The following is a 27,433-nucleotide window of genomic DNA, read 5'->3' as shown; positions in this document are numbered from 1 at the left end:
AGAGAGGGTCAGAGGACAGGGATGGGGTACAGCATCACTGCACATGCTTGTCAAGCCCTGCAGCTCGTCCTCCCCGCCTCTATCAGGGGGTTAAAGCAAGAAATCAAGAGGGCAGTGATATCATTCAGATGCTGCAGAGCACTTGGATGTCGGGCAGCCAAGAAACTGGAGATTTTTCTTCCTCTCCCCCCACTCCACCACCTCCCCTGGGTTTTGGGGGAGGGATGGGAGCCTGTTGGAGCACAGGAGCAGCCAGCCCCTCTGCCTCCCAGCACTGGCCACGGGGAGACCTGCTGCCTGGCCGAGGCCTGAGCTTGCCCTGACGTCAGGGTGAGGGGTGGAGAGGGGGGGAACATGGGCACACAGCCTCTTATTTATCCCAAAAGGTCACCAAGCGCCTTGGAAGAGGCTGGAGCTGGATCCCCCCTGTCCGGAGGAGGCCAGCGTCTCCTCGAAGGAGAGGTTTCACAATTCATCTCGTTTGTTCGCTGTGGCATTTTCATCACGGTAGTTCGACTTATGCAATTACATAAAAAACATCTAATGAAATCTCGGTGACACAAAACATGAACGTTTATATTGGCCTCCCCGTGCCGCGGAGTTGATCTTGGCCGGGGCGTCCAGACAGACATTCTGCATTCTTCAGAGATTAAGCACTGAAACGCTCCGGAGAAACCCAGCTGCCCGCTCCCCCTGCAGCCCAGCCGCTAATTCCAACCACATGCTCGCCGGCCGGGAAGAGGGAACACGTACCTTACACACACACACACACACACACACACACACACACACACGGATAGCACCGGGACCCAGCCCGGCCCCCCGAGCACCCCCTGGCTGCATCCCCGTCACCCCGAGCACTCAGGGATCTCGTAAATAAATAGCACAGCAAATGTGGTAGCTTGGCAGCTTGGTATAAATAAGGTCCCGCAGAGGAACTGTTATGGAAATAAGAGGAGCAGTGGGTAACCTCGAGTTACCTGGAGCACCTGAGCCCGACCCCGCGCAGCGATGCCACCGCTGCCTGCACTGCACTTCACTGGGTGATCAGCCTGTGAGATGGGGCTCCAGTCAATCTCATGAGCTCATGAGGCTCTGGGTGATGAATCCCTCATCCTGGTTTGGTTCCCACATCCCCTCTTTAAAAATTCTTCTGTCTCCCATTAAAATTCAGCTGATCTTTAAACGAAGGAAAAAGAAGGGGAGGACGAGGTGTGGAGGGCAGGGAATTTGTCCTCAACAGCTCACAGGGAGCTGGGCAAGGAACCACAGCCCTTCCAGAGGTGGGGATGGGAATGAAGGGAGCAGACACTCCATCCTGATGATGCCCATATCACCCGTCACGTATGACTGAGCCCTGAGCTGCCCCAGAGCCACAACCAGGTGCCTCTGGGTGATGCTGCTTGTGGGTGGCGACAGTACTGACAATCAGAGCCACCTCTCTGGCACCCCCAGAGCACATCCCACCACGAACCCCTGCTTCCACCATGGCCATTCCTGTATTTTACAATTCAGGGCAGCGATTCCACTGCAAATCCCCATCCCAGTGCCCACTGAAGCCTAGGAAATGCAGCTCATCCATGGACATGCTGCCCAAAAAGACACCTGTTATGTCAGGTGTACCCAGGTGACACCACCAAAGCAAAAACCACTGCAGCACTGTTTGCAGTGCTCCAAACCCTGTGCAAGCCCTCACTCCTCTCACTGGGGCAAATCCCAGGCAGCACCAGCTCACACCACCAGCAAATTCTCCAAATACAGGTTATCTCAGGGACAGGGAGCAGCACCAGCTCACGGGGCCAGATGTGGCCACCAGGCTCCTGCCCCACACCACTGACTGCAGCTGGAGCCCCTTGAAAAGCCCTAAACTGCCCCTTTTGCAAGGACAAGGGCTCTGAAGCACAAAACCCACCAGGGAACCCACCGGCCCCACTGCCCCCAGCCCCCTCCACGCCGGTGCCCTTGTTTTAAGGGCAGAACATTTCTGACATGCTACAAACCATCGGCAAAACAAGATGTCAGGGCTGTAACTGCTGCTGGCATCGGTCCTGCCGGGGCGTGGGAGGGATCCAGGAATAACAAGGGGGGGCTCAGTGAGCAGCAGCCCCCTCCCTTGGGCCGCAGCCCCGCGGGCACATCGGCCGCCTGCCCGCACGGGATATCTGCAAAGGCTTGGGCTTTATCGCCCTGCACGGAAGGAGGAAAGACTGGAGGGGGGAAGAGAGAGAGAGAGAGAGAGAGAGAGAGAGAGAGAAGGAGAGAGAGAGGAAAAATAGCCCCTTATTCCACTTTCATCAAGGAAGCATCCAGCAGTCCAAAAAATTTAATGTCATATTTTAGCAAGAAAAACAGCTGTTGTGGTACTTTAAGGCCCAGCATATTTTGGCCAGAGCTGCATGTTGTGGATATTGGCTGAGTCAAGGTTAGCTGTTAAAAGGCAGAAATTCTAGACCCGTATGAAGAAACATCGCGTTCCTCTATATTCAGATAATATTTACTTCCAAGCCTGTTTTGTTTTGTTTTCTTCTCCCTCCTGGAGCGGGGCCTGGCCCTGGGGCTGTGGCTGCCCTTGGCATCGCCGCTCCCTGGGCAGGACACAGCAGTTTGGGGGCGATGGAAGCAACAGGAAAAGCAGGGGAGGCTCTGCCTGGCACCTCCAACCGGAGATTCGCCCTCCAATTTTCAGCCCTGCCTGGCTTTGAGCCATGCCTTGTGCACAGGGAGAGACAGCAGGGTAGGAGCTGGGATGGGAGGTGGTGGGTCCATCCTGGCAGCACAGGCACTGAGGAGAGGTCAGACATTTCCCCGTGGTGCCACAGCGAGGATGGGGACCCACGAGATTCCTGAGTCAGATTTCTACTCCTCCCAAGGGATAAAGATGCCAAAAAAATCCATGGCAGGCATAGCAGGAAAAGAGAGAGTAAGCTCTGGTGCCACCAATCCCCTCCACTCCAGGAGGGGCAGCTCTACCCTGGCTGAGGTGCCAATGTACCTACAAACCCCTCAGTATTAACCCCACAAAAATTAAATGCGATTTTAATACGGTGTTTTGCGGCTTTATCTTTTTATAACTTTGTTTTGTTAGAGCAAATCTAATTTTTTTAAGTTGTCACCCATTTAAACACCTGTATCTAACGCTGGCCTCAAACTGGCTGACAGGGGACAGGTCAGTCCCCCACTAAAATGTCTTTGTGTGACGGCTCCTTCCAGTTCCCACCTGTGCTGTGAGAGCAAACAGAGCTACTGGGGTGAGAAAGGTGGGGTAGAGGGTGCAATTACACTGGAAATGAAACCCCCAAAATCCCAAAAAATAGACACAGAGCCTCCTGGCTCCCCAGCCCTGTGCCACCCAGGCTGGAAATGACTCATCTTCTCGTAAAGCTGGTTTGCTAAGGAAGAAAGAAAAGCCCTTGCCCTGAAACAATTCCTCTGTGCTTGCCAAGCTCGGCAGGAGCAATTCCGCTGTCTCTGCTTCTCCAGAGCACCCACTGCCAGCGTCCCCCCATCTTCAGAGCTGGACCCCTGTCCCCACCACAGCATCAGGGTTTTCCCCTCCACTTCCTGCCCCATTCCATGCCATACCCTGAACAGAGAGCCACCAAACACAGCCCAGGATGGATCCCTAACCCCAGACGCTCAGATAAGGAAAGCTGCGGGCGAAAAAAAGTAAAGGGATGGGGGGGGAAGAAAAAAAAAAGGATTAAAAAAAGAAAAAAAGTCCAAGGTGGAACCGCAATGTTTATAAAATGGGTCACTGAATTATACATAAAAATATTTTCCTTGTGGATGCAATTACTTCCTGGACTTGTTATTCCACAGATGCTTAAGTTCGCCTCAAGCAACTCCAATAAATGCTTTACAGTCTGCTAGATCAACAGTAGCAGCGCTGGAGCGGATTGAGCAGCGCTGGTTCAAATTTGTCAGAAAACCACACAGTGTTTTCATGCGCACGTTTTAGAAACCCAAACAAAATGATTCCCAACCATCGTGCTCCCTTTCCTTGCGCTTTTTTAATGGCTTTCACATGAGCTCCTCCAGACACCACGGGCTCGGGGCACCCAAAAGCTCCAGGGAGCTCCCGGGAGGAGACAGGGACCGAGCGGGGGTGACGCTTCCCATCACTGCTCCTTCTTGCTCCCCTGCTCTCCCGTCTCATCCTCCTGCAAGGTCTGGCTCACCCGTTAGGTACCCGGGGGCAGTGGGATGTAGAAGTGGCTTAGGAGGCTTTCCCAAGGGAAATTAATTTCGGGAGCAAGGGGTCGCCCCTACCTGCCGCGGCGGCTGAGGGCGGGTGAGGGAGAGTTCAGGGGCTGGAGGGGACACGCGGCGTGTGGGGTTTAAAAGTGCAATGATAAAATCCCAAAGGAGCTGCAGCAAAGCTGGTGGGAAGGGAAAGGAGCTGAGGCCGTGGCTGGATGGTCCCCATGTAGGCACAGGCTGGCTGTAACTCTCCTCCGTGGCAGGGACAAGTATTTCCATTTTTTCTCCTCTATCCATTCACAAAACTCAGAGAAACTCAAGGTGATGAAGATGCCTCAAGATTCTTTTTAATGCATGTAGGGCTTGGCCCAAAGGCCCTTGAATAAAATTCTGGTCCACCTGGTGCACCTTGAGCTCCAAAAACCTCCAGTCTCCTTCTGTTTAAGAGCAATTTAAGGTATCTAGTGTCTCTTTCAATGACCTCGAATGAGAAAGCCATTGAGGGCCAGGGTGCTGGAGACACCCCAGGATCATAGGGCAGAGCACTGTTATGCCAACAAGATAAACTAAGATCTGCCCAGGAATATTCCAGATTTATTCCAGGACTAACAGGTGGCTGTAACAAGATTATCCTGTTTACAGATCACCAGTGAAGCAGAAATGTGCTTTCAGGTCTCTGCTTTCACTCTAAATTTCATCCATGAGATTTTCTGTCAGCAGGATAAACGAGTTAAAAGGTGCCTGCAAAAATGGACTTATAAGAAACTCCTGTCCTCCTGCTTTGGGGACACAGCTGCCTGCCATTCCCTCTTGTATGAGAATCCCAGCTCATCTTTGCCTTTTTATAGGCTACTGCAGAAATCCTGCTACCCTGCCATGCTTCTCTGCCAGTGGCCAAGAATGGATGGCAGCTGGACACCAGCCCACCCACGGCAGTGTCACAGCTCCAGTGGGGACATGGCCTTGTCCCCATCCCTTATCCCACAGGGAGTCAGCAATGGCAGACTCAGCAGGTGATGCACAGCAGGAAAGTCTCCTGGAACTGCGAGAGCATCTCCCTCCTCGATGAGGACACAAACAGGCTGCATCCCCAAACTCCCAGTATGATTTATGAGCAATCCCCACCCCACCACCGCTGGAAAATGCTTTGCCAAAGGGAAAGAGCCGGGTTTCCCTGTGCCCTTGCTCGGGATAGGGACAGAGACACGTCCCCACAGCCGAGCTGCAATTGGCACTGCACAACCAGCACGGTGCCTTGGAAGTTATGCCAAGGGTCCTGCAGGGAATGCACTGGCCTTTTTATTGGGAATTATATCCCAGCACATCTTAATTTTCAATTCAACCACCACTGAAAAGAAATATAATATAAAACAAGCCCCAGTGGCAGGGAGGAAGAGAGGAAGAAGGAAGCACTGGGTCTGCCCAAAGCCCCAAAATAGCCACAAAAAAAAAAGTTAACATTCCTGTGCTGGATCCCAGCCAGGGGATGGAGAAATTTGAGAGATGGGGATGCAGTCACCAGCAAACGGGTGCAGGGTCTGCAGGTCCCAGAGCAAAAGCCCAGGGAAATGGCTGTGGCCAGGGGTAGGAAAAGAACCTTGCTCCTGGGGTTGGTCCCTAAATGCCATGAGCATTTTTCTTCCCAAGGCAAAGCAGCTGGGAAACACCACACAAAGGGTGACCCACAGTATGTGGGATTTCACTGTGTCTGGGCACCACCCAGCTCCGGGTCTCCAGGCCAGCGGTGCCCAGGTTGGAGGGGTCAGATCCTGCCTCAAGGTGTGTCAGTCACTGCGATTTGGGGGCAGCAGGCAGGGCAGTGCAGGGGCAGGTGCCCCCTCGGGGACAGCACAGCATCCCACGGAGCATCCCTGGTACCCACTGCCAGCCCTGGCTGCAAACGTGCATCAGCTGAGGTGCCCCCCAGCTCCCAGTGTCCCGCTGCAGACCCCCAGCATCCCACACAGCCCCAGCCCAGGCTCTTCCCGGCTGCTGGCACAGCTCAACCACGCTGTCCCATGCCCTGGCACCCTCCAGCCGCCCCAGCCCTCCTGATTTTGCCATTTTCCGGGCGCTGGAGGCAGCTCCGCGCCGGCGAGGGCTCCAATCTGTTCCTCATTAGGAGGGGCAGACAGCCCAGCGCGGGAGTCTGAGCCCTAATCTCCTTTCCAGTTGGTATCCGTCAGCAGATGTACAACAAGTGGTGGGATATTTTAGCGGGCATGTGTGGGACAGAGCCATTGGCTTTTTTTTTTTCCAGCTGGGAGCAGGGGGGGTGGATAAAATGCCGTGGCTCCAGCCGAGGCTTTGCCGGACGACAGGTCCCGGCAGCGCCTCGGCTGCCAACCCCGCTCCGCCGGCGCGGGGGTTTATTTTACCAAAGGTCTTTGTTGGAAGAAGCGGTGATGAAGTTAACAGCCTGTGAGCCATAATTGGCTCACATTAAATCAAGGAAATGATATGTTTTGTTTTGCCCTTTTTTTTCTCCTTTTTTTTTTTTTTTTTTAAATCATATTAAACTGGCAAAAAAACCCGCACGGAGCCAAGGCAGGAGCAAGGCAGCAGCTCTCAGGAATTTTAGGGGGGAGATTTGTGTCCCGAGCTAAACTACAGAAATTTAGTCCTTGCCATCAAAGGAAAAGCAACTTTGCTTCAAAATGCCCAGCAGAAATGGTCAAGGAAAAGGGGATCCAAAAAAACCCAGGCTGTGGCATCGCAACAGGCACCAATTCAAAGCCTGTCCCAGCAGCTCAAGAATGTCAATTGGAAATTAAAAAAAAAAAAATTTCTTTCAAAAAATTCTTCTTGAAAGTCATTTTATTTACCTTGCCGCCTTTCAACCAACACAGAGCGTCAAAAACCTTTGGAAGTAGTGGATATTTCAGAAATGAACCTTTCCTGGGCTTGTTCTTAAAGTTTGTTTTTAGCCTCTGGGGTTACATCCTGGATGTGAGCTGAGCTGGGTGAGGGCAGAATCGTCCTCCCAAGGTCACAAGTCATGGGTGGGATAATGCCAGTCCCTCAAGCCTGCCCTGCAGACATCCTTGCAGGACTCAGCTGGATTCCCATGGATGCTGCCACAGTCACTGTGGTGCAGTCCTGTGCTCACTCATCCTGGATCAGTACTGGGCACTGAGAGCCATCAGGGCTCATCCCACCAAGCCCACCCTGCCCAGTGCTGGATTTTGGGGAAAATCTCAGCTGTTTCCCAGGGCTGACCCATCCAAAAGCACCCATGCAGCATCACTGCACAGGTAACCCCAACCACAGCATCTAAGCAGGGCAGGACACAGATCTAAGGGGTTGCAAGGACAACCAGGGACCAGCTCTGAGCACTGCTGGCTGCATCCCTCCCTCTCTGAGGAGCCACCACAGCCCTGGGGGAATTCAGGCTCCAGAAGAGCATGGCCCTGTTCTGCCCTGACACTGCTCACACCCAAAAGCTGCCAGAGAAGACACAGCAAGTGACAAAGCCACCAGATGGCATGGGAAGGGCTGGAAACCCACGACCTGCCCCCAGGTCACCTTTTTATCCACTGAGTTTCACTTGTACCCACAGGCACTGGAAGTTGTAGGTCACAAGATTTCACATGACCTAAAAAAAACCCCCACGAGCAGGTAAAAATATCCCACTTCTGGTAAATCCCCTGCCCAGCCAAAGATCATACATGTGTCTTCCAGCCCATCCCAGCTCCCAGGTTAGCCAGGTCGGAAGTGGGACACCAAAACCACTCACTTTAAGCGTGGGGAGATGAGCAACTCTTCCATTTGCATGGCAACCAGGAAATCCCCCCAAATCAACCATTCTCTAACTTACAAACAAAAAAAAAAAAAAAAAATACTCTCAGGGGAAAATTCTAATTTTGTTTGGAAATGTCATTTCCAAACGGCACATGAGAAATCACGCTCTGACCCAGCCTTGCTGACAGGCAGATATTTATCCCCACAAAATTTCCACATAAACCCATCACTTTTGTCGGTAGGTCTGGACACTGGGAGCAGAGTGGGAAGGCAGCAAGAGGGGAGCCAGGAGGCACAGGGAGCAGCAGCCCTGCCCGGCGGGTCAGAGCCACAGCCACTGCGAGCCCCTCGCCCAGATCACTGCAAACAGGGCTCCTCCAGACTCATTCTGAGGCAAGATGCGGCGTTTTCCGATGCACTCATAGCAAGTATCTAATATTTTTTTCAAAACTGGTTGTACCTTTTTTTCCAATACATTAAAGGCGTGCCAGCCTCTGCTCCCAAACCCCGCAGCACTCCATCATTCAGCTCCGCGTCGGAGCGGAGAGGATCCTGTCTGACACACATTTCTCAGTCTATTAGGCAGAGTTATTCCTCTGCTCTGTGTTTTGATACTTACAAAGCCATTACCATCCCTCGCATGCACATCCATCATCGGGCCTTCAAACTCCAGAAGGTCCCAAAAAAACTATTTTCCACTCACCATGCAGCCTGCCAGGCTCTGTTCTTCTACTCTGCGTTCCTTCATCCATCGAAAGACATTTCAGCAAGTTCAGAGTCCAACAAAATAAACAGATGGCAGCCTGAAAGGTGGTGATTTTCTTCTCTGCAGGGAGAGTGGGGCGAGGGTTACAGCCAGGGAAGAGCTGAGTTCTGTCTGCCTGGTTGGAAAAGCTAACCTGGGCTCCAGGTGCCAATGCCCACCAGGAGCTGGGGGTGCAGGCGCTGCTGTGCAAAGCCATGGGGTCTTGGAAAGCTGTGGGGGCAGCAGCCATAGATGCCTCTTGGGCTCAGAGTCCCCCAGTTCCACACGCACCAGCCTCAGGGGTGCATCCAGCACGGTGCCAGCTCCCACCAAGCACACACCGTCCCTCCATGTGCCTCCAGCCACCCCCTGGATGGCTCTGGAAACTCAGCACATGCTGCTTAGCAAAGAGGTGGTTCACCATCGTACCTCTGCACTGCCCCGGTGGCTTCCTATCCCCAAAATCACCCACGTGCACCCACAGAGCAGCACCGTGCTGCAAAACATCAGCTCTGCTCCAGCCTCAGGAGATGTGGGCGATGCAGAGAGAACCATCCCTGCCCCAGCCCAGGGCAAACCAGCCCCGGGGCTGCCACAACCTGATGCAGGCACTGGGTGTTATTGCATCCTGACCCAGCAATCACCAGCTCAGAGACACGGGAAGATTTATGAAAAGATGTGGCCAGATGAGCGATAGAGACGAACAGCCCTGAGGAGTGACTGATTTCTCCCCCACAAGAGGAATAGAAATTAATTTATGAATTGGGTTAGTTAAGTTGCCAAGTGCCTTTGATGCCATTTATTTTTTTGCATATGTTCATGATCTATCTCACAGCTGTCGGGGGGGGAGGAAGGTCCTGGGGAGCCCGAGCAATGCATCACTCCAGACGAGGCAGCCAACAGCTCTCAACAAAACCAGATTACCCTTTAATCGGCCACAGGCTGGTCTGTTCTTTCCCAAAGTGGGCACCTCCTCCCTCCCCAGTTGACCCTCAAACACCTGGAGCCCTGTTACTTGCTGCAGAGGTGGGGAATGGGGCAGAAGGCACTTCCCTGAGCTGATGGTCAAGTACAGCCCACCAGACATAACGGTGACACGGAGTCTTCTTTCACCTTACCCACCATTGTGTGTTTTGGTAGGACCCACAGCAGGTCAGGACAGTCCCCAGGGAGATTTGGAGCAGGGACAGGATGGTGGGTGCTTTATTCCTTAACAAGACTGCACTTTTAGAAAGAAAACACGGAAGGCAGAGTGAGAATGTGGTGCAAGGACCTGTTACACCACACCTGAGGGACCCCCCTTGCCTGAGGGGACACTGAGGGACAGACCTGTCTGGGGGCTCAGCCCTGAGCTGAGATCAGTGCAGGCTCTGGCTCCCCCTGAGCCTCCTGGTGTTACAGGTGCTTGGAGGTTTTTCAAGAAACAAAGTAATTTCCTGCTTGAAGCAGTTGACAAATCTGCACAGAAACTGGATAACCCTCCACATTTCAGGGAGATCCAACTGCTCCAGCTCAGGGCTGCAAAACCATGCAGTGGGAGCAGACCCAGGCTCATGGAGCAAAGTGGATGCTAGAGATGTAACCAATGACATCTGCTGATGGAGGGGGATTCCAGAGTACAGGGACCAGCTCCAGGTCTGTTGTGACATCCTTGCTTAGGCCAACACTGCGTTGGAAATTGTTTGGATGAGCTGGCCTGCCGCCCAGATATCCCCCCCAGTCCATGACCTTTCTTCCTGCGGAGAAATCAGAGCCCCGAGTGCCTGAGTCAGCTGTAAATCCCCAGCATGGATCAGGCAGTAAGGGCAGCACTTGGTTGCAGAAGGGGAACCAGTTTGCACGGAGGGAAGACGTAGCAGGTCCTGACTGACACTGAAACATCAGTGCAGCTCCCACACAGGCTTGGGGGTGCAGGAACCATCCAGGCGGTCCCAAAACCACCAGGGACCAAGGTGCATGATGGAAACAAAAGGTGCACTGCAGTAGTTCAGGGAAATACATTTTTTGCTAATTAAATCCCAGTGGCTTTGGCCAGTAGGTTCAAAGCCAGCAGGGTCCAAACTATCCCCTTTCCTACAGGGTGAGTTTGGACCTTGCTGCCCCCCAGGACCTGCAGATGTCCCAGCACAGTGCTGCCCCCAGAGCCCTGTGGGGTTGGGAGGATCAGGGTGAGGGGGCAAAGGCACCCATGGGCAGCTCTACACCCAATGCAGCAGAGGTCCCACTGTCCCCTTTTCCACCCTCATCAGTGCTCTTCATCACCTGCTCCCTGTACCCACTCCATATTCACCTCCCTCTCCTCTTGTTTCCTCTCTTTCCTCTTCCTCAGCTCTGGTTTACTCTGAAAATCCCTTCCCCAGGGTGGCTCTGGAGACTGACACAGGAGCAATTTACCCTTGTAAAGAGAAGGAGCATTTTACCAGTCTAACAGTTCCTCAAAGGGAGGGACACAGTCTTAGCAAAGGGACATTTCTGCTGGTGAAAACAGTTCTGCAAGGATTGTCCCTGCAAATGCCACTGCAGTGACGGGGTTTGGTGTTGATGCAGTCACAGGGTGAAGGCTTCAGGGCACCATTGTCACCCCGTGGTACCATTGTCACCCCGTGGCCCTTTTCCTGCTGGTTTTCCGGCCCCCCCGAGTTTCCTCTCTGGGGGCAGCCAGGCTCGAGCCCACGAGGCACAGATTTCTCTGATTAGGCAAGGCCAGGCAGCCTCTCCCCTTTCGTTTTCAGCTGCCTCTTCCTCCCCTTCCCCGTGGGCAGCCCCAGCATCCGCCCTGGGCGCAGCAGCACTGGCACCACAACGCACACCAGGCACTGCCATGGATCCGAGTGCTCGGGAGCCCCTCGTGAGGAAAACGAGCTCCTCATACCAGACCTTCCCCGAGAGCAGTGTCAGGAGGCTCGACAAGGAGTACCTGCGGTAAGGGCCGGGCTGGAGCCACAGGGTGGGCTGTAGGTCACGGTTGTGCCCCCCATCCCGAGGGCACTGGGCTGGAGGGAGCTGGGGGCAAGAGCTGTTTCATGGTGCTGCCCCTCCCAAGCTGCCTTGAGATGGGGTCTCATCCTGACCAAGGGTGTGCAGTGCTGGATGAGCCCACTTGGAAGACCGATGGGTTCGTGTGCTTTGGGGCTGCAACCCCCATGGGAGCATGAGGTCCCGCTGGGGGGCACGGGGGGCTTTGAAGGGACCTTCTCCCTGCTCTGCCGGGACGAGCCAGCTGCCAGCTGGGTCTGTGGGGCCACCCAGCTCCAGCTTCTGCTTTTCTGGATTTGTTGAACCCGCTGAGCACTGCCTGGCACAGAGGGAAGGATCAGCGGTGCCCAGAGGAGACAAGGTCCTGCTACTCACCACGCAGCAGGAGCTCAGAGAAACCTCACCAGCCTGGGGCCGAACAGAGGCATTTCCCGGGAAAATCCCTCCACGGTGTCACGAGAGCCTCAACAAAGGCTGGGGGAAGCTGCAGGATAAAATTTAAGTTTCTGCTGGGTGGAATAAGGGCGCTCAACACATCCCTCTCTCTCCACCCCTCCCTCAGGAGCCTCCACAACAAGCGGCTCTACCTGGCCGTGTTCGCCGCTGTCCTGGGGAACTTCAGCTTCGGCTTCGCCCTGGTTTACCCCTCGCCCGTCATCCCTGCCCTGGAGGCTCATCCCAGCCCCGCGCTGAGGCTGGACCAGCACACAGCGCCCTGGTTCGGGGTGAGGAGCGGGGCTGTCCCTGCCGGGGCGCGGGGCAGGGCCGGGGGGTGTGCGGGGGCAGCCCGGTCTCACCCCAGCCCCTCTCGGTGCCCCCGCAGTCGGTGTTCACGCTGGGAGCGGCGGCGGGGGGGCTCAGCACCATGATGCTCAACGACTGCCTGGGCCGCAAGCTCAGCATCATGTTCTCGGCGCTGCCCTCGGCCGTGGGATACGCGCTGATGGCCAGTGCCCAGGGCGTCTGGATGCTGCTGCTGGGCCGGGTGCTGACGGGCTACGCCGGCGGGGTGACCTCCGCCTCCATCCCGGTAACGTGCCGCGGGAGGGAGTTTGCCAGGGAATTGCAGGGCGGGAGATGCCGCGGTGCTGTAGCTGAGGCACCGGCAGAGCTCCAGGGCTGTGGCTCGGAGAACGGGGATGGCGACGGTGCACCAGGTTGGCAGCCCCGGCGTGGCCAGCCCGGGTCGGTGTTGGAATTTCTTGCCTGCAGAAAAGCAAAGGCAGGTCCTAATTCCCTGAGGTTATTTCCTCCCAGACATCGCCCTCGTGTTTCGTGCAGAGCGGAAGGCAAGGATTGAGTAACACCAGGGTACCTCTTTCCAGCAACACAGTCCAAGCACTTCTCCCGTGCCGGGGGGAGGGAGGGAAGTGGCGGTGCCGCTGGACCACTCAGGTCTCCGCCCCAAGAGGGCAATTTTCCAGCAATTTGGGTTTCCCTTGGCCACGGCAAGGTGACAGAGGGCAGGCTTGGGGGGTGACAAGTGGATGTTGCGGCTTTATAAATCGTGTGTTGTCCCTCTGCAGGTTTACATCTCGGAGATCTCCCACCCCGGGGTCAGGGGCATGCTGGGTGCCTGCCCTCAGATCATGGCAGTGCTGGGCTCCCTAGTCCTGTATGCCCTGGGCAAGTATCTCAGTGTTCAGGGGGCAGGAAACCCTCACTGGGGCTGCAGGGAAGGGGAGTTTAAAATAAACAATTTTCTCAGTTAATTGATGGATTCTTCCCCTCACACCCACCACCACAGGGGTGCTGAGGGGGTCTGGACAGGGTCACCCACGTGCACCTTTCACTGGTGTGTGTGCTCAGAGGGGTAAATCCATAACCCACATGGACCCGTGGCCATCACTGTACCTGCAGACCCTGGTCCTGCTGAGGTTTTGCCAGGGCTGAAGGGCAGCACAGAATGACCTGTGTGTGCATCAGCTGCCACCACATGCCCTGGTTGGTGCAGGATCTTGCTGGATCCCCAAAGATTTGGGAGAGCTTGCTGGAGCTTCCCCATATCATACAGCTGGAAATGCTGCTTTTCTAGGAGAAAATATTATTATTATTAGTTTTCCTGCTGGATTTATTAAATAATTGGAGTGCCCAGGTGGAGGCAAGGCTGGGACACCCATCCCTGTGTGCTTTCCCCCCTAACTGTTCTGCTCTGGCAGGGCTGGTCCTGGACTGGCGCTGGCTGGCCGTCGCCGGGGAGGTGCCGGTGCTTGTCATGATCATCCTGCTCTGCTTCATGCCCAACTCTCCCCGGTTCCTGCTGTCCCAGGGGAAGGAGGAGGAGGCCCTGGGATCCCTGTGCTGGCTGCGGGGCAAAGACACAGACTATGCCCGGGAATATGAGCAGATCAAGGACAGCGTGAGGAAGCAGGTGAGGAGGCTCAACGCCAGCACAGGGAAATGTAACATGAAAACTGCAAAATCCATCCTTTGGGCAACTCCTAAGCCATCAGAGGTGCTATCACTTTGGGTTTCTGGCTTTGTCCCCTCCAGAGCCGTCGTGTTTCCTGTGCTGAGATCAAGGACCCCTTCCTTTACAAGCCCNGAATATGAGCAGATCAAGGACAGCGTGAGGAAGCAGGTGAGGAGGCTCAACGCCAGCACAGGGAAATGTAACATGAAAACTGCAAAATCCATCCTCTGGGTGCCCCAGCAGTGCTCAGAGGTGCTATCACTTTGGGTTTCTGGCTTTGTCCCCTCCAGAGCCGTCGTGTTTCCTGTGCTGAGATCAAGGACCCCTTCCTTTACAAGCCCATCCTGATTGCGGGGGTAATGAGGTTCCTGCAGCAGCTCTCGGGTGTCACCTGCATCCTCGTGTACCTGCAGTCAATATTCAAGAAAACATCCGTGATCCTGGTGAGCCCTGGGGTTCAGCCCCTGCTCGGGCTGCCTCGGCTGCAGTGATGGTTGCCCAATGCTCTAAGTCCCCTACAGACATAAGATCCCAACTTGAAAGCCTTTTTTAAAGCACCTGGTTGGCAGCAATTGCCAAGCACCTGCCCTGCAAGAGGCTGCATGAGTATGGGGAGCAGGACTGGCCCTACTCTCTCCCTGCTCTCCTCCTCTGAGCTTCAGGCATATCTTCTCAGTTTCTTACAAGGAGAACAGCTTTGACCAAGTCATCAGCCAGGTCAAGGCAGCACCTGTAGGAATTTCCCTTTTCCCTGGCTGTCCCAGCTCAGCTTCTCCCTCATTTTTTTGCAGAAACCAGAGTATGATGCAGCTCTTGTTGGCTTGGTACGTCTGTTCTCGGTGGCGATCGCTGCCGTGTCGATGGATAAGGCTGGGAGGAAGATTCTTCTCTTTGTATCAGGTATGTCTCCCTCCCACTGTTGTGCAAAGGAAGCTCTTATTTATGGATTTCCAGGAGCTCTGCAAACATGCAGGAGGCAAAACTTCAGCCCTACAGGACTCAGCAAGGGAGGTGGGGAGGTCTCTTTCCCTTAGTGGTGGCTCAGCTCCTCAGCAGAGGCTTTTTCAGGAGCCCAGTCCTTGGCCCAGAGGGGATCACTCACCCATTGTTCCCACTTTACCATTGTGTCTCTCCACAGCTGGTGTCATGTTGGTCTCCAACCTGACCATGGGGATCTACATCCACTTCATGCCAGCTTCTCACAACAGCACCATTGCCAACCAGACCCTGGTGAGCTCTGCCAGCCTTCCTGCTGAGCCAACCAACTACATCACCCTCATCCCCCTCCTGGCAACCATGTTCTTCATAATGGGTAGGTGCAGAGAGCCCAGGACCCTCAGCACAGGGCTGGGGACCAGCTGGGGGGATGCTTCTCATCTGAGGCTTGGTGATACAGGGCAAGAAGATGGGGTTTGGAGTTGGAAGGCAGGCAGATGACCCTGAAGAGAAACAAAGATGGCAACTGAAGTTGCTTTGAGGACTGACAGCAGGAGTGGGGGAGATAATGATTGCTGGGGTCGCAGGGCAGGATTTCACAGGGCTCTTCTGCACTCCTCAGTGAGCTTCAAAGCCTCAACAGCCTCACCTTACCCTCCTCCCCTGCAGGTTATGCCTTGGGCTGGGGCCCCATCACCTGGCTGCTGATGTCGGAGATCCTCCCTCTGAAAGCCCGAGGGGTGGCCTCGGGCCTCTGTGTCATCGTGAGCTGGCTGACAGCCTTCACCCTGACCCAGTTCTTCCTGCCAGTCGTGGTGGGTACTGCCCAGGGGGGCATCCAGCAGCCCCTCCTCGGCCCCTCTCTGCACCAGCTCACACCTGCCTTCTGTCCCCCCTTCCAGAACGCCTTCGGCCTCGAGGTGCCCTTCCTGTTCTTCGCTGTCATCAGTGCTGGGAACATCTTATTCACGGGCTGCTGCGTCCCCGAAACCAAGGGCAGGTCCCTGGAGCAGATCGAGGCCTTCTTCAGGACTGGCCGGAGGTCGTTCATGAGGTAGGAGCTGCCACCACCAGCCGTGCCAGGCTGCCCATCCACAGGCTCAAGGGCAAAGCAAACGTGGTGCTGCTGGAGGTGGAGGCTGGAGCTCCCTGTGCCGGCGCTGGGACAGGAACGGGCGGCAACGATCGTCTGGCTTTGGGTGCAGAAGGTGCCAGCTGGAACTTTACCTTCTCTTCCCGTCATTCAACACTACCTGTTGCTCTCTGGGCAACGTGTCAATCCGTGGATGGGGCCGGGGAACCAGTGCCAGGTTGGAGATAAAGGTGTCCTGGAAAATAAAGGCGAGGCTGTGGACAGGAGAGCACGGACATCCTTTGCTCAGCAGCCACCAAAGCAACCTGAGAGCCTGAGGGTTTGGCTGAAGCAGAGTTAACAGCTGGAGCCGTTCTGGCGAAAGCTCGTCGTGTAGTTGCAAGAATAAAACAGTTTTGCCTCCAACTGCAAGACATTGCCTTGATTTGTGGAGAAGAGAGCTGCTGGTGGGTGGGACAGGAGAGGCAGAGCAGGACTGTGGCAAGGGGAGCACAGCAGCCTGCAGCTTCTACATGAGCCTTGTGTACTCAAGGACTGTGAAAGAGGCAGAGCCAGGTATTTTGTATAAAAAGCTGCCACGTTTTATTGCTCTAAAAACACACATTACACTAGAAGCCTAATGAACAGGACCAAATACAGTTCTCAAAGAAAATTCAGGACAAAAGAACGGGAACAGACAAACATTCAGCTGTAGTGCAAGTGATACACTGTAGGAAAGACACAGTGAGTACTGACAACACTTTGTAAGGGGGTGGGTCCTTCCCACCCCAGGGTTTTACTCATCCACAAAGAGGAAGGTGGATGTGCCTCCATCACAGTTGTGTGGAGCCTCCCCCTCCATCACTTTGAGATTTCAGCTGCATAGTTAGGAGCAAATTGCTCTTACCCCTTTCCTGTGTGTCCTGCAAGATTAAGGTCTTTTTTCAATTATCTTTTAGAGCCTAACCCTAGGTAAAACACAGCTGCAGGAGGAGGTTATGACGCTGAGGAACTAATGGCCTTGCTGAGTCTCACATCCAACCTAACTCCTCCCAGAAGGGCAGAACAACAAAGGCTGAGCTGGGAGATGATGTGCCCAGGCATTTGTCCAACTTCCTGAAATGCACTGGGCACCCCGAGGGCTGGTGGAGATGCCTGTGCCCTCCCATTCTCGGAACATTAAACCCGCTGCCACAAGGAAGCAGGGGGTAAAACAGCACACACGACCCAGCCCTTAAGATATGCCAGTTGGCATTTAGATCTCCTGCAGCAGGAGGTGAGAGAAATCACCTAAGAGAAGATGTGCTTTATCACATTAGCATTTAGCATTAATTTAAAGCAGCCAGGGACAGAGGAAGAGAGGTGGATTGAAATAAAAAACACGGAGAACATTCAGCATTAAACCTACCCTTTGCTGTTGAGACCCTTTTCCAGAAAGATGTTCAGCCCTGGCTGGAATCTGACTGTTTCTAAGCATGGCCTGACTACCAGAGCTCTCAAGAGCCTCTGGTTTCCACTGACCTTCTGAAGATCAGGATCTCTGGCAGCCCTGTGCTAGAACGTTCTTTTTCTCACATGCCCATGGACCAGGTCTTGATATCTTCAGTGAACCCCTTCCCTGAAGACAGTTGGTGCTTTTTCCCTGAGGAAAAAATGACAAACATGAATTGAGCTTCCCAGGAAGCTCAGCCTAAGGAGAAAATGCCCAAATATGAAATGAGGTTGGACTCTTCAGGTCCTGCGAGAACCTCACTGGAGAAGTATTTTCTGAGTGACCTCCTTTCTTCAGCATAGAAAGTCTGATGGTTTTTGCTACAACATTTTAGAGTCTGAGAAATCACAGTGGCTCTTTCCAGAGGTAGAATGGTCTTTTTATTCACTGCACACACAGAGAATCAATTGGTGTTACAAAACCAGCTTCTGCCCAGAGCAGCGAGGTCTGGGTCTGCAGCAGAAAGCGAGCTCTGCTCTGCTCTTCACGCCCAGTGGGCAGCCCCAGGGGACAGTGGAGCTGACAGGCATGAGTGCTGTCAGCTTCCTGGCTGAGCAGGACATGGAAGAGTTGCACTCTGTATAAATGCTCACGTGGTGACCAGTGTAACAGGCTCTGCCAGGGGCACGTGTGCTGCCAGTGCCCAGGTGTCAACAGCTCGCTGTAGCCAATGCATCACCCACTCCTCAGCTCTCACATAACAAACTTTCTATCCCATTGTCTCCCAGGAAGCCTTTTCCAGACCTGGCAAGCAGAACCTCTTCCACAGACAGCCCGTGGATCAGCCATCCAGCCTGGATGCCACCAGCAGGGACTGGGTTGAGCCTGTAAAACCTCCAGAGCAGGGTTTGAACTTCATTTGTCCTTACACAGCTCCAGGCACCCCGAGGGTGCCTCTAAAGACAACTAATAACCACCATGCACTGTGAATGGGCATATTAACTACTGTGATGCTACTACTCTAAAGGTCCTTTCTATCTCCACAAAACAGTCTCTTGCCCACACAGAGGTGAGACCATACACTAACTGTTGCTACAACTTTTAAAAGCCATGAGTGCTGTCACCAAGCCTGTCTGCAATGATGGCAGCATCTGGCTTGGTTTCAGTTGCATCAGACAGCCAAAATTCCCAAGAGTTCCCACTCCAGACAGGCACCTGTAGGAGTCAGCACCCTTGGAGCACAGATCTGAGACACCCCCACTCGTGGCAGGCACAGAGACACTTTAATCATTGTGGCTGAAGGCTCCAGCTTGGCTCTTACAGAAGAGTCCCTGAGGCCCATTTTCAGCTCAGAGCTGAGCTTTGCATCCCACTCACAGTGGCAGATTGGTGTAGATTGTTCACTTGCCTCAGCCCCAGGGTCAGGACCCTCTGCCACAAAACACACCATGACAGCACTGTTGGCATCCAAGGATGCCAAGGAGCATCCCTGTACCAGGGAGCCCTCCAGGTGACCTGCAGCAGCACCCACCTGCCCCAGCCCCAGGGACCACTGCTGGTCCCTGGCATCAGGACAGTCAGATGAAGGCACGAGGGTCCCACCAGTTCTGTGGCCCCTCAGACCAGCCTGCAAGTGTTACCCCAATGCCTCTGCTTTGCCTTTTACCTCCTGTCACTAAAGCTACTGTGGAACTACTCACAGAGCAAAGCAGTCACTACCAAAGACATGCTGGTAGCTACGTGCACCAGTCTGCAACATTGCTCTACTAAACACTACAGAACTCCCCAAACCCCCTGAAATCAGAGCACATGTCCTGCTCACAAGGCAGGACTCTGCCCTTGCCCCAAACCCCCTGAAATCAGAGCACATGTCCTGCTCACAAGGCAGGACTCTGCCCTTGAACTCCCCAGTGGAGGTGCTGCACAGGGACACCCTGTGGAGAGCAGAGAGGCTATTCCCACTGGAGCATCCCACTGGATGTGGTGCCTTCCTCCCACAGCACCCATCCCTGCAGGACAGACAGCACTCAGCCTCCAGCCTTTCTCAGGCCACAGCACAACCCCTCTGCTCCCCAGGGATTCAGCTGGGGCCACAAAGGGTTGTGGCAGCTCCAATACAGCAGTTACAGTCTAGTTTTCCTTCCTTCCCTCTCCCAGAAGAGGGGGAAAACACACTTTGTCAAGCCAGCGACCCAGAACAAGACAAAGGGGTCAAAGGACAACACACTTTTCAAAAGTCTAAGTAATGCTCTGAAGGCTGAAATTGGATTTTGCAGCATTCCCATTACAGCAGTCAGGGCTGTCCCTGGGTTCAGAGACCCCTGGTGAAAGAGGCAGCCTTTTGAAGGACAGGAAACAGAGCACTCCTTTCTCCTATATCCAGAGAAAATGAGTCCCATCAAAATACTTAAATAACTAGAAATAAATTATTCCCCTTTTTCCTAATCAAAAAGCAACCATGTAAAAATCAAATAAATTAAAACCCCCAGAAGAAACCGTGATGAGAAGAGGGGGGTCTGAAACTGTTCTGTGCTGCCTGGTACAAAGCAAACAGAAAATACAACATGAAAACCATTGATAGAGCCTGGAATAATGAAGCAAGACACCCCAGCTGTCCACAATGAAACGGTGCAGCCTCCTCTCTATTTGCACAGGAAGGATATTCAACCCTTCCATGCAAACCCAACTCAGGACTGATGCAAAAACAACACGAGCCCAAAGACAAAGGCTGTACCAGACAAGCAAAGAGCAGGTCCCTTCCATAGAGGGATGGGTCCCAGGCTCACAAGAGAAGGATGTTCACACCAGCAAAAAATCCCACTTGGCTCAAGCAACAACACCCTTTTTCCAGCTGAGGTACAGCAAACATTGTTTCCCTTCTGCCCCAGTAAAAGAGTGAAGCTTAAGAAAAGTGCCCTTATTAAGACAAAGAAATGAATTCTTGTAATTCAAGTAAATCACAGTAACTGCCTGCAGCTGTATCCAGAGGGAGCAGGGACTGTGCTTTGTAGGTCCCAGGATCTGCCCCTGCACCTCTGGCAGCTCCTCTGCAGAGATGGTTATTGTCTTTATGGGTTTTTTTCTGGAAGTCCCACAAGACCAGCACAGGCAAGGAGCTGGTAGGTCACCTCTGTCCCTCCCCACCCATCCAGAGAGCAGTTCCCAAAGGGGCACCCCCAAAAAAGGCTGCCTGTTCAGGCTGGGAAAGCAGCACTCAGAGAGCCAGCACCTCTGCAGCAAAAAGAAAAAAAATATTAAAAAATTAAGGGACTGTGAGATATTTGGTTGAGGGTTGAGGAGTAGAGAGGGACCAACATGCTGAAGTCTGGCTGCTGGTGTGAGAAGAGGGCACAGCCTGCCCCAGCCCCTGAGATTTCCAGGTGCTGCAGTGTCCAGGGAAATTGCAGTGTAGCAGAGAGGGGAGCAGGCACAGGGAAGGGCAGAGTGGATTTCCATATCTTCACCATCTCAGTGTCCAGGAGAGGTTACCCTGTATGTCTCAGAGAGCCTGTCCCTCCAGGGTCCCCGTGAGCTTCTCTTCATCCATTTGCTTCTGCTGCTGGTGGATCCGAGCATAGGAAATGGCATCCCCCCTGTGGAGAGAAGAGACAGTGTGGGGATGTGAACTCCAGGTGCCCACCATGGTGGGTACAGCCCCTGGCAGAGACATTTCCCAGCTGGGGCCCAGGTCCACTGGCTAACCCTGGCCATCTGTGCTGAGGGATGCCAACAGTGAGATGAGACTTGCTGGCCCTCTCCAACCCCCCACCAAAGCTGCTCATTGCCCCAGAGCTGGGCCCATCCACTCAACAGCTGCAGAAAGAGGGCTGGGACCCTCAGGGCAACCTAGTCTGAACTCCCAGAAGCTCAGAGCTTCAGCAAACCCCAGGGCCTTCCTCCCCAGGGCTCCGAGATGATGCCAGGGAGATTTTCTCTGGGAGCATTTACACCCAAAAACACGGTTAGTGCAAGAGGAAAGCAGTGGCTTAGAGAGGCAGACGGGGTGAGGGCTGGAGCTCCACCTCCCCCTCCCCAAGCAGACAAACGTCTCTTACTTCTTGCCCAGTGCCGACAGACCGTAAAGGACCCCGGTGGCGAAGGCGATGGCGTTTCCGAAGAGCGTGGTCAGCGTCAGGCTGAGCACGACGGGGAACACGGCCATCCTGGAAGACAGAGGCAGCCCTCAGAGCCTGCCTGCCCTCCCCACGGGGTGCAGGGGTGCTCACCCATCACGCTGTGCCCACGTGCATCCCCACCAGGAGCCCGGAGCATCCTCACCCGCAGTAAAAAGCCGCTTTCTGCCAGGCCCGCAGCTTGTCCGCCCTGGCGGAGACGGCGTTGGCGAACTCGATGAACTGGCAGCAGAAAGGGGCTTCACACAGGAACAGGACAAAGGCGTTGAGCCTCCGGACAGAGCAAACCAGAGTTAATCCAGCCCAGAGTGGGGGTCAGCAGTGTCCCCCCAGCCCCCCAGAGACCACCACGCCCAAACGCAGAGGGAATGGTGAGGCTGGGCCCCACGGTGCTCCCCCCCTTCTCCTTGATAATTCCCAAACCCTGGTGTTATTTTGTCAAGGGTATCTGAGTATTTACCCAAAAAGACACAAAGAAATAACATAAATAGAATAAACTCAATATCTCAACCCGCTTGGCAGAGCAAGATCTGGGAATTCCCAGAGTTTGAGGGATGTTTCGCTCCCATCCACTGCCCAAGTAGAGCAGCTCTGTCCCTCTCTCAGAGGAGTCTAATTAACAGAACCTCCCTCCCAGCAGAAAAACGAAAGGAAACCCTGCTCACATCATCCACACGCCGGCTGCGATGTTCAGGGGGTTGATGGTGACACAGTTCCAGAGACCAGCGATGGCACAGGCTGGAAAGAAAGAGGTTTTCAGTGACCACAAACACCACCCTGCGTGCCTACGATCAGGAGCCCTTGGCCAGCACCTCTAGGCACTGCAGAGAAGCACAGGAGGGTGGGTGGAAAGTTCTGATGGCCCAAAAAAAGAGCCTGGGATGCCCGGGAGAGGGTTTCTTTCCAGTTCCTCTGGCTGGGTATCCTTTTGCTCCAAGCACTTGATGTCTCAGCATGACACTTGAACAACTATTTCCCTTGTGCAGAACAACAGAGTGTTTGCTTTTACATGATTTTTACGTGCACCTGATTTTTATGTGCCAAGGAATTACTGCTTTGTCCTGGGGTGAACAAAGCAGTGCCAGCAGGCACCACCTCTGAGCAGCACAGGGACAGTTCAGCAAAAACACGACTGGCACACAAGCAAACAATAAACAGACCAGAGGTGAACCCTGTCTCTACCACATGCTGCTGGTCCTGTGCAGCTCCTCTAGAGATGGGCAGAAAAGAGCCAAGTTTGGGTCTCTGCTAATACAAATAAAGCAGAGCCCAAAACAGCCCCAGCACTCCTGACTCTAACACAAGGAGAGGAACCAGGCAGCAGCGACCAAGCAGAGGCTGCATCCACCTCCTTACTGCCTCATTAAACTTGCAGAGTGTCCCTGGCACTTGATACAACCCCTTCCCTCTGCCGATGCCAGACGGCGGCCGCTGCACACCGGGAACCCGAGCCCGGGGAGGGAGGGCAGAGACACGGGCTGAGTCCACAGTAAACAACACCAGCCTGTAAAACTCCAGCTAAAATTAATTCTGTAGCCCTTAAAGGCCGTTTTGGGGATGATCAGCAGCACAGTGGAGAGCAGCAGAGTCCCTCTCTGAGAACGAGACCAGTCTGGGATCAGGGATTTCAGGAGTGTCTGCTCAGGGGATCCCTCAGCAGAGCTGCTGTGAGCAGCCCTGACCTTCAAAAGCCTAGCATATGCTTGCAAGGTTTCTTTCAAGCAGTGACTGCTGAATCCTCAAAGTTCCTTTAAAAGTGGTTATCCTTATTCACCAGGCTGGGATGCAGAATTGCAGGCAATGATAGGACGACCGAAGGTCATCCCACAAGCAAATGACCTCCCGGTTTTAGAAAACACCAAACAAGGTTAATTTCAAACATTTCCTAGAACTAATTCCACAGGACCCAAAATATTTTGGAGAATCCTGCAAGAGCAAGATCAGCTAGCAGAAATGCCAGAGGATATATTAACATCCATGCTCCAAGGGCGCTTCTCATTCTCCCCAGAGGGACAGTGTCAGTGTCCCCACACTGCAGGGGAAACTGAGGCACTGGGGTGGGATGATCTGCTCCAAAGCCACACATGCAAACAGCTGGAGAGCTGGAAAAGCAATGGCAAGCAGGATTGCTGGGAGCAGCACAGAGAGCAGGGCACAACACCAGGGGCTCTAATTCTCTGTGGCAAACAAACCCTTGGATGCTGATGGAAGGGGAGCTCAGGGGAAGCAGTGCAGGCTTGTGGCACTCGCTCTTCCCCAGGAGGGCACACTCCTGACAATAATGCTGAATGACTTTCTGGCACCTCATGATTAGCAGAGCAGCAAAACCTGTGAACTATCCCCAAAACACAGCCAGGGCTGGGGCAGGACTCTGCCTGGCTGAGCAGCACAGCAGAGTGTAGAGGTCCAGGCAGTTCCCAGCTGGTCTCCACCACAGAACAAACTGAGGGAAGCAGAATGTTCTTTTCCAAGCAAACTTTTGGCCTTATCCTTTTTTTTTTTTTTTAATCAAGCCAACCAGGGGTTGTTTTGCCAGGGTTCTGGTTTGGTTTGGTCCTCAAACACCCCAAAACAACCCTTGAGCACTAAGTGTCCCTGCAGCAGTGTCAGCTCAGCAACCAACCCGCTTGCCAATGGACTAATGAACCAGGAAGAGCCTGAGCTGAGCATGTCCCTTTGTCAGCAGGAGCACCAACCAGCAGGAAAGGAGTCAAAGGTTTGGGATCGAAGGAACACTGCACTCAGAGGTGGCTGCCAACAGCCACAGAGGCAGATAATGAGCTGGTGACCTTGGGCCTCCTTAGCAGAGCAGCACATCCCACAGCTGCCTGGTGCATCCCTGTCCCACCGGGGCAGGATCAGCTCCTGCCTCAGCAGCCAAAAGGGGACTGAGCTGCCAAGCCAGAGATTTCTTTCTGCAAAACAGAGCCTCATGATAGGGTTAAAATGCAGACAATGCTCAGTGGCACGTAAGCTATGGAAGACAGACAGTTCTGCCATTTGTTTAACTGCTGTCCCATTCGAATCCCTGAGGAAGCACAAATAACTGGGAGCTAAAATGAGGGGGGAAGGACACCCTTCCCCACAAAGGCTCTATTCATTTCCAGCAGCTGGTCACTGTCCTCAACACAAGCCTATTTTTGCTCCTAGAGCATTTTACAAAAGCCACAGACTCTCCTCATCCTATTACAAACAGGAACACAAGGGAGAGAAGGGACTTGGCCAAGGTCACCAAGCCAGCGTGTAAAAGAGCCAGAGACAGATCCTGAACTTTGTCTGTCTGGTTCCTGCTCCAGCCCCTGGACTTTTCTGGCTTAAGCAAGTTGTGGCTGCAGGTGTTTGCATGTGGCAGATGTTGTCTGCCTGTCTCACCTCCACTAACAAACTTTCTCTTCCTTTCTGCAGGGCGTTTTTCCTTCTGTAAGAAATAATCCAGCACCACAATCCTTGTAAATGAGTTCTGTTTTTTCATAGTGAGCTTTGAGAATAGCAGCAAACTCCAGCCTTGCTGTTTTATTCATCACCCCTTCTCCAAATCATCCACCTTCAACGAGGTGATGCTGAACAAGCAGCATTTTGAAGAGGAATGTTACCAGCATAGGGCACTGGTTGTCTCTTTCCACAGTCCCCCATGTCCCTGCTCATAAGGAGAGTTTGTGTTTCACTGCCTCATGAACCTCGTGGAGGGAGATAGTCAGGCCTACAGAACAAGCTGTCACTGCCCAAATTTTTGGCAATCCTGTTAAGAACCTGTCTCTTCTTCCAAAAGTTTCTTCTCCCAGACTCACCCAAATACGTAAAACTCTCGGCTTTCCTGTAAAAACAAGTCAAGAGTTCTCAGAGCTGTGAACAAAAGGTTGGAAAAATAATCCAAGTATAATTCAGCTGCTTTGAAACACGAAGACAGAGGAGGAGGAAAAAAAAGTCTCCAGAGGCTTAGACTTTTTGAGCCCCTCGTGAGCTACTCTAGCACGAGGTGGGCAGTGCCACCAGTGTGACCCGCCCTCTCTCCAGCTCCTCACCCTGTATGGGACAGAACTGCAGGAAAAGCACCGGGGCTCCTGCTACAGCCCCAGCCTGTGGGAAAGACGCTGCTCCACTAAACCCCCACCTGGGACCTGCTCCACAGACACATCCCAGCTGGTGTCCTGGCCGGCGGCCGGGCCAGAAGCGCGGGGGCCTCCGGCAGGGCATGGCGAGGCCGGGATGTTTGGCCCCGTCGGAGCAGCCCCACCAAATCCTGTCACACCTCCAGAATTTCAGCACCCAAGGCATGAAAGGGCTCGAGCAGCACGTGTTTTGCCAGCCCGGCCAAAAAGGGCTGTCGCCAGCCTGCCCAACGAGACCACGGCCCACAAATGTCACCTCTGAAAGCACCTTGGGCTTGTGCAGCCCCGAGGCAAGAGGCAGGCATGGGAAGGGAGAGAGGGGGATCAGATAAAATGCTACAGCTGATGGAATAAATCAGGGCTGACTGCACTGGCTGAGAAACCCTCTTGTTTAACTCGAAGTCATGGACCTGAAGCAGAAGAAATTCTCCATCCTGTGCTCTGCAGGAGATCAGACTAAGCGGTCATAACAGTCCCTCCTGCTTTTAAAGGCTATTAATCTCTCCACAGAATGTAGCAAAACAGCACTCCAGGACAGGCTGATTTCTGGCAAAGTTGCAAAGACTCTTTCCCTGGGAAAATTTTTTTCAGCAGCAGGTAATTCAGAGCGCAGCCAACTCACTCTGCTGTCTGCAGCTCTGTTCTCAGTGTCCTACCAAACCCCTTAAAAACACACAACACAAACCAAGTCCATTATTCACCTTCAAAAAACCCCGCAGGCAGGGCCTGTGCAATCAGCAATAGAAGCGATGGGAAACACACTCCAACGGTCAGGATGGGGAAAGAAAATAAGTTGCAGGAACATATAAACACCCAAAAGTCAAATAAGATGAACCAAACCCTGTGGCCCTCCTTCCAGCCCTGACCTGACCCTGCTGAGCACGAGCACCCTGACCCTGGTGCTTGCAGTAAAATCTCATTTATCTGCCCACAGCCCTCCCCTGCAGTACCAGGGGCTCAGCTGCTGCTCCCATCACTTCCAGGGAGTGCTGTATCCAAGAAGAAACTCGAGGATTTGCAGTTCCCCCCCACCGTGACATCCCTTTCTCCCAGGTGCCAAAGTTCAGGTTTGGTGAGCACAAAACACATCCCTCGTGGGCAGCTACAACCACCCCTCCTCAGGCACAGCCACCGCTCCTCCTTCTACCCAAAAAAGCAGCACACGAGTGTCCAGAGCAGACACAAACCCATAACCCCAAAAGGCTTTCGTGGCACGACCCCCCTGCACCAACAAGACCCCGAACAAGAGGTGGCAGGACCCCGGACACACGCGCTTTCACATGCAGAAACAGCGCCCAGGGGGAACCTCTGGCTGCGAGGGAAGGGGATACTTACACATGCCCCCGATGACCCCGGCAATCCTGCAGAGCCACCTGTACCACCAGGTCATGCCATCATCGGCGGAGGGAGCCGCTGGCTCAGGGGCTGCTGCTGGGAACTGCTCATCCTGAGCGCTCATCTCCCCCCTGCTCCGGGGGGCTCACGGGGCAGCCCCCCCGGCTCCCCACCTGAGCCCCGGCAGCGCAGGATGCCCGCCCTGCAGGTGACACCCCCCCTGTGCCCCCCTCCAGGGGACACCCCTATGCCCAGCCCTGGTGCTGCTGGGCCTGTCCCCGCGCCCCCATGCAGGGCCGGGCCCCCCCAGGGCTGACAATGGAGGGTCTGTGCCTGCAGCA

The 27,433-nt window shown here is 54.0% G+C and overlaps 2 protein-coding genes across 2 annotated transcripts; one reads left to right on the top strand and one right to left on the bottom strand.

Annotated features, from left to right (window-relative positions):
* The first annotated feature begins 11,475 nt into the window (after positions 1-11,475).
* On the top strand, positions 11,476-16,498 carry SLC2A6 (solute carrier family 2 member 6). Its single transcript, XM_017809942.1, has 9 exons — positions 11,476-11,608; positions 12,225-12,387; positions 12,486-12,692; positions 13,189-13,288; positions 13,822-14,033; positions 14,366-14,518; positions 14,867-14,975; positions 15,681-15,826; positions 15,914-16,498. The coding sequence occupies exons 1-9, from the start codon at positions 11,508-11,510 to the stop codon at positions 16,067-16,069; spliced, it is 1,347 nt and encodes a 448-aa protein (XP_017665431.1). The 5' UTR covers positions 11,476-11,507; the 3' UTR covers positions 16,070-16,498.
* Positions 16,499-19,353: 2,855 nt separating this feature from the next.
* On the bottom strand, positions 19,354-27,299 carry CACFD1 (calcium channel flower domain containing 1). Its single transcript, XM_017810273.1, has 5 exons — positions 27,093-27,299; positions 22,314-22,386; positions 21,794-21,919; positions 21,571-21,678; positions 19,354-21,108 (listed from the first exon to the last, which is right to left on the bottom strand). Exons 1-5 carry the CDS (start codon positions 27,214-27,216, stop codon positions 21,015-21,017), a joined length of 525 nt encoding a protein of 174 aa, XP_017665762.1. The 5' UTR covers positions 27,217-27,299; the 3' UTR covers positions 19,354-21,014.
* Positions 27,300-27,433: the final 134 nt, after the last annotated feature.

This window comes from Lepidothrix coronata, unplaced genomic scaffold, assembly GCF_001604755.1.
Source record: "Lepidothrix coronata isolate B3197 unplaced genomic scaffold, Lepidothrix_coronata-1.0 Scaffold28, whole genome shotgun sequence".
NCBI classification, from domain to species: domain Eukaryota; kingdom Metazoa; phylum Chordata; class Aves; order Passeriformes; family Pipridae; genus Lepidothrix; species Lepidothrix coronata.
Note: the sequence above shows the minus strand (reverse complement) of the source record. Positions and strands in the feature narration are given on the sequence as shown.